We start from the raw sequence: 6,960 nt of genomic DNA on the forward strand, positions 1-6,960 counted from the left end.
CGTTTGGGTTACGCTTTGATTAGCATTTTGTTTTTAATTGTTTGAGCATGATTTGACCAATTTTACGCTTATTTGGGTGAAACTAATTTAAACAATTTTCCCCTCTTTCCCTGTATAGATTCACCATATCACGACGTAAGCGGCCTGCCGAATCCGTATAATATGGAGCATATGGAACAGGATGAGGTCCTGCCACCACAACAGCAGCACATGTCCCTCAGCTACGATGACAGCTTCGAGGGCGAATACTCGACAACGCCGAATGCCAGGAATCGTCGCGTCATACGCGAAATAATTGTCTAGAAACAAAACGAAACGCAACGGCAACAAGCAAATTCAGCACTCAATATATTATCTATCCAACTATATAACTCTCTCACCCACAACACACACACACACACCACACACACACATCGAATCTACATCCACACAAACAACATTCATCATCATCGAAAAAGAGTCTTTAATTTTTTAAATATTACTTCTTGAACTTTCTGAACTCAAATTCTAATTTGAAAAGTGGCCATTTTTTGAATACTTTTTTTTTAATTTAAAATATACATAAATATATATGTTTGATGTAGGCTTAGTTGAGGGATACGACGGCGAACGTGTGTTGAGTTTTATTGGCAACGAATGATATACATATAAATACCATACCATATGGGGTTTCCCCCTAGCAGCTACAAAATGATGGGTAGGCATAGGCATAAGCATTAAGCAGAATACAGATACAGATACAGATACAGATACACACAGTTACAGCTACAATTGCAGACACCTATTCTCACACAAACATCACCCCACTGGACGAGCACTTAATGTTACACGATCGATCGAACAGGTAGCAGTTATAGATCTAATAAAATAGTAGTTAATAGGTAACACAGTCTATGATCTAGGTCCCAGTTTTGCGTGCAAGTGGTAAAACTTTAAGGCATCCAATGTTGAAATGAGTAAGGAAATTTCAAAGAAAACTTAAGTAAACATCTCACACACAAACAACCTAGGCTTAGGGATCCATTACAGATTAGATCGTAAATTAAATCCATTAAGTGATTCGCGTTGGCTCTGTGCTTTCTTCTCACAGATACTCTCCAACAAAAGCAAGAAAAGAAAAAGTATGTTTAAACAGTACGACCTGCCACAAAAAAAAAACAAAAACAAGAAAAACTTAAAAAAAATTAAACAAAAAACTTACCTTAAACTAGTTTTAAATTTTTAAATAAATCTGAAAAATGAAAACAAAAAAAATGTTGCTTTAAGTAAGTTATACGATAAAAAAAGAAACAAAAAATACAACAGAAAACTTTAAAAAATTATTACAAATAATTGAAAAATAGAGAAAAACCTACAAAAAAACAAATTCCTCCAATTCAACAAAACTTTAATATAATTTCAAAAATTTAGCATTTAATTTAAACATTAAAGAAAATAATGATTGTGTTCTGTTTTCTTTTGCATTTGTTTTTGATTACGCCCTGACGAGCTTTTTGTTGAAATTCAAAATTTTAATAATCATATTAAAATAATTTGTAATTTATTGTTAAGTCTTTACGCTAACTAAAAACCAATCCAACGAAACGGCGATTCATTCATTGAGTTATGTATGTTAACAATTTAAATGTTTTGTTTGTGCATTGTGCGAATTTTTTATTATAAAATAATTTTCCCGTTCAAGTGTTTTTTGCAACTTTTTGACAATGGCACACACACACGATAAATGGTAAACGATAGACGATGCGAAACATTTTTTGTAGCTAAGATTTATGTGTAAATACATGTGTAATTTGTATATATTTACTTGAATTGCAAACAAAGTAAATAAGCAGCAGCAGCAGCGGCAACTTAAACTAAATTGTAGTTAATTTTAAACAATTTCGAAATGAATTTAACTAGTAAGCAAATGTTTAAGAGAGAGCAAATGCCACACTAAAAAATAAAGCGAATAATGCAAAAACAAACAAAAGGAAAATCTCGTTAAATGAACAAAAAGCAAAAACACACACAGAGAAACGGATAAAATTAAGCTAAAAAAGAATACGAATACGAAATGAGAATCTTTATTATATAAATTATACACTCTTAAAAAAGATAAGCGAATATACATTATATATACATAAATACATATATATATACACATACATATACATCTACTTATTATTTGTAAATAAGTAAAAGGCATAATATTTTCATTTCAAGAGTCCCTCCCAAAACACCCACACAAAACCGAAACGAAATCCATTAAAAATATATTTCCAAAACAAAAAAAGAGAAACAAAATCAAAATATTTTTTATTTAGCAAAAAAAAAACGAGAATACACACGAGTATATACGATATTTTGACTGACAGACACAAAATGTTGTGTGGCATGTGGCACATCATTCGAAAAACAAGAATGAATCAAGTGAATAACAAAAGGAACGAATGCGAGTGTGCAGTTCCCAGGCATGAGCAAACAGAGACACGGTGGAAGCTGAGAGAGAAATGCTATGCCCTCCGGCCGCTGTTCAAATAATAAAACACTTTGTTAACTATTTTGTATGCATTTCTGATTTTCTGATTCAATTCAACAAATTGCCAGCACACAGCATAAAACGACAGAGAGCAAAACATTAGCTAAAATATTTATGATGCATACACACGTACAGTCAGACACTCTCACCCGTACACACACACACGAAACAAAACATACAATATTTTTTTATTCAGTTTTAAAACGAAGGTAAAAATAAAGCAAAAACATCAAAAAACAAAAACTAACAAAAAGATGAATTTAAATTAAATGCCATGCGTTTTGATTGGGTTTTGTGGCTAGCCAGAGCAGCAGGATTGCTGCAACAAAAGGAGGCAGAGGAGGCAGCTTGAGCTGCAGTCTGCAGTCTGCAGGCGTTGCATAATGTGCCATGTTTAAGTTGATTGGCACCAAATTTATAGCCATGCAATTTGACTTAAGTGGCAATGCAGGAGACGTCGCTCGTCGCCCGCTCTGGCAACTCTGGCGCCGGAAGTAACACGACACTGACATTTTAATTTAGTGCCAAGCGCAGTGGCTCCCAGGACCTACGCTTCCATCTCGTCCCTCTGGGCCAACGAGCTCCTCTGCTGGGTTTCCCGTTCATGTCACTTCTTCTTCAGTTTTGCGTAAGAAAAGGCAGCCACTTTGACTGGCGCTGACAGCGCCAGAGCCCCCCGAGTGGCTCCGCCTTGGATTGGCAGTGCGGCACACAGGCAGCCTTCAAATTGGCTAACAAGTTGTAATCAATTCGATTAACGATGTGAAAGAAATGCATTCAAAATGGAATAAAAATATGTTGGAAAGTAAGTGGAAAGTAAGTGGAAAGTAAGAGTAGTCGACAATTTGGACTATAATGCAACCGTAAGTATGAAAAGGCGCTTACTGTCTTGGCATCGAAAGTGCAGCAAATGTTTTGGGACATTCATCCGATTACAGTAAGCCATAGCACGCCCAGATAGGCACACAAATAGCGGGGGAAACCAAGATATACAAGGCTGATCCTCGTAAAGGATTTGGCCATATTAAGAATATTTTTCCGTGCACAGGAAGCCGTCGATTTGCTTGCATCCTTTTGGATACACCAAAATTCTACAATAGTCTACTTTTAGTTTAGGTTTCCTTTACAAAAAAAAAGCCAAAGTAGTGCCTCGACCTGAAATTTATTCGTTCTGGCAATTTAGAGGCTGATTATTCTTTTCTGTTGTATTTTTCTGTACTCTATATCCTGCCTAAAAAGCGACCGATCATGGAGGGCATGTCTATCGATTGCCAGCATGATTTTGATGATTTTAGGAAATATGTGGACTGAAAATCCCATTCCCCGTGGGCCAGGGCATAATGAGCACACCTGTAAATTAGAGGCAAGTGTGAACACTTCAATCCAGTGGCTGCTGCCTCTCGATGACATGGATTTAGTCGAAAGTAGGCCACAAACAGGAGCAAGAGCACACAGCCAGAGCCAGAGCAAAACCAGAACGAAATCCCAACCACCCCACCACAAGCCCCAGCAGCCAGCAGCCAGCAGCCAGGAGCCAGCAACCGCCGCAGTCATTCATTCATTCATATCTCAAACAAAAGCGGCATATGAAATTCATTTACTCCGCTCAGAGCCATTCGTCATTCTATGGCGCCCGTTTCCCACTTTTCCCACGGCAGCATTCCGCTGCATGACCAAGGGTGCCTCATCCAGCACGTAGTCGGCGGCAACCACCGTCAATTAAAGCGTTGCCGGTGCCGCCTAATTGGATTTATGCCACATTTATGTGTGTGTGTGTGTGGGTGTGTGTAGGTGCAAATTCGTGGAATTCGCGGTGGCAGGCGGCAGCACAAAACTCGTGCTAAAAATCAGTAGGATAATGAGCGAGAACTGCTGCCATTAGGCTGGAGCAGGAAAAAACAGACAGGCAGCCAGCGAAACAGACAAAAGTACGAACCACAAACTTAATGCCGGGCAGGACCCCGCAACCCATGGACCCACACAACAATTGCAACTTGCGAAGCACTAACAACTTTCGAGGACTTTAAATGAAATTACGCGAAAAGTTTCGGACCCAACAGCCCAGCCCAACCACCACCGTGATGGTAACTTTTTCAAGAGGTCTTCAGGCCTAACGGTGCTTCTCCTCGCTGCTCTGCTCCTGCTCCTCTCTTCGCTGCTGCTATTCTCTTCCTTTACCTGCCGCTGCTCTCTTGCTCTCCCTCTCTCTCTCTCTCTGTATATTTGCGGTTGCTGGCACGCACTCGTTGGCCTGCGACTCCGACGACTCTGTGGCCGAATGAGAGAGAGAGAGAGAGAGAGAGAGCGAGCGAGGCGCATAATGAGTTTCATAAATTACCGCAAATTAAAGACACGATGAGTGTGCCGCCGCCGCCGTGCCAACTTATAGATGCCAACCTCATTGCCACTCGGGCCCCCCCTTGAGCTTCATCCAGCAGTCATCCAATCAACCCAGTCCCCACTCTTCCGCTCTCCCTACCTCCCGCTCTCTTTCCTCTGTCTGTGTGGGACTTTGCGGTCATTGGTTTGTAATTAATGCGACCAGAAGCTGACCAGCGCCGGACTTGGCACGCCTGCGGCCGGCCTAATGTTACAGCAGAGCAGAGCGAAACCCAGCGGGGTCAGAGGTCAGTTGGCAAGTGGCACTGGCAGCGGCAATCCTCTGCCTGCGGTCGCCATCCGTGTGGAGTTGAGTGCTTTTGTGTTTAATTTTATTAATTATCGACGTAATCTTTGAAGTTCGCCTCCAACTTTTATCTGTGCTGTGGCGCCTCCGCATTAATCGCGTTAACTCGAATCGAAGCGCACGTGTGTGGGGGGGTTCGTGGCGCGAAATTCTCGCATCAACTTTCTGGCAGCGCCAACTTTGTGTTTCTGCCAACCCCAAAACCCAATTACACATGCAGGGAAGGCAGGTGAGTGGAGGCTCCTGTTAAATCATTGCAAAATCCTGTCCAAGAATAATTTGATTTGATTATCCCTGTTGCCAGGCTCATTACCTGTAGGCTGAGCAAATGCAGGACAGCGGACAACAGTCGCACCCTGGCAACAGCTGCTAATTTGCTAGCGCTAATCCTGGGCGCTCATTCCCAGCGTCTCCTGTGGCAACTGCAGAGAAGGAACCCTGAGGCCAGACAGAGCCTTTTCCCAACGGCGTAATTTGAGCGCAAATATTGAAGTTTTAAAACCGCCAGGAAACAGTAGCAGCCAGCAGCAGCAGCCAGCCAGCAGCACCACAAATAAAAGAATAATCATAATAATGAGCAAATATTTAAGCAGCCAGAAATCAGAGAGAGGCAAGGACCAGCCAGACCTGCAAAGGGGATGGAAACACACGCCCTGGATACATAAATTTCTTCGTCGATAAGGAGGATAACCAGAAGCAGTCCCAGAACCATCCCCTGTCAATGTCTCACTCTCTGGCCTGCCTCTTGATTGTAATTATGAATGAAATTCGAATTGCAAGAATGGAAATTCGCTTCAGTTTCGCTTGCAGTTGCTGCCCTGCCACGTGGCATGCTGATGCTCCGGTCACGTGTCGCCCCTCCACCTCCACCTCCTCCTCCATCTCCATTCCCATCCGCATGGAGTACTCCGTCGCAGCGTCGTTTCGCGCTCATCGGAAGTGCCAATAAGTAGTTGTCAATATTGACTGATTATCTCAACACGGTCGGGCAGAAAGTGAGAGAGGGGAAGCAGCAGCAGGAAGAGTCGTGATTGTGAGTTGTTTGGGTCTTAAGCGGAAGCAAACATAAATCACAGCGAAGCGATAGAAAACGATGGCAACGGAGGCAGGCAGTCGACTCGAGCAGGAAGGTTCTCTCCACCGGGCAATGCAATTATTTTCACAGGAGATGGCCATAATTTAGGTTGGCAGGCGACAGGAAGAAGCTGCTGCTATTTAGTTCCAACTCCCGGCTGCCGACTGCCGACTGCCACAGGAGATGCGCATAATTGCATTTGAATGGGCAAGGCCCAAAACTGAGACTTGCAACAGAGCCGGAGACAACACTCCCCCTCGCATGAGACGTGGGTAGATTTCTATCTATCAATGTGAGGATTACAATGAGCGAGTGGCCATCAAGATGGCACAAGGTCTTAACTGCCACGAACTTATGGCTGCAGATTACTATCCCAAAGGGGAGAGATTTTCCACTTTAATGGAAGTTTATTTCTGTCTGCCCGCTGATCGCTAAGCGGACAACTACAAAACGTTTCTTATCACAAGAGTTATTCCAGAAAACATTTAGAAAACTGAACTCGCACTGCAGTAAACAAACGAGAGTGAGGCGCCGCCGCTTTACCGACTTATCGGCAGAAGTTTTATCACCAAAAGAGAGGAGAAGAGACCAAGACAGAGAGGCAGAGGCAGAGAGAGAGAGCGCGAGCTCTGGGTAAGTCTACATAAAATATAAGCGCTGTCTTTAGCTGACTTACGATCG

The 6,960-nt window shown here is 42.3% G+C and overlaps 1 protein-coding gene across 3 annotated transcripts in view; it reads left to right on the forward strand.

The window, feature by feature from the left end:
- LOC117902251 (Down syndrome cell adhesion molecule-like protein Dscam2) overlaps positions 1-1,121 on the forward strand; it is a 108,746-nt gene extending 107,625 nt beyond the window's left edge. For 2 of the 3 annotated variants that reach the window (XM_034813507.1, XM_034813508.1), the window contains one exon: positions 119-1,121. In XM_034813507.1, coding sequence (XP_034669398.1) covers positions 119-303 — 185 coding nt within the window. In that variant the 3' untranslated portion in view covers positions 304-1,121. The remainder of the gene's footprint in view (positions 1-118) is intronic. The other variant, XM_034813509.1, reaches the window with a different exon arrangement.
- The last annotated feature ends 5,839 nt before the right edge of the window (positions 1,122-6,960 follow it).

The sequence above is a fragment of the Drosophila subobscura genome, chromosome U, assembly GCF_008121235.1.
Source record: "Drosophila subobscura isolate 14011-0131.10 chromosome U, UCBerk_Dsub_1.0, whole genome shotgun sequence".
Lineage (NCBI taxonomy): Eukaryota > Metazoa > Arthropoda > Insecta > Diptera > Drosophilidae > Drosophila > Drosophila subobscura.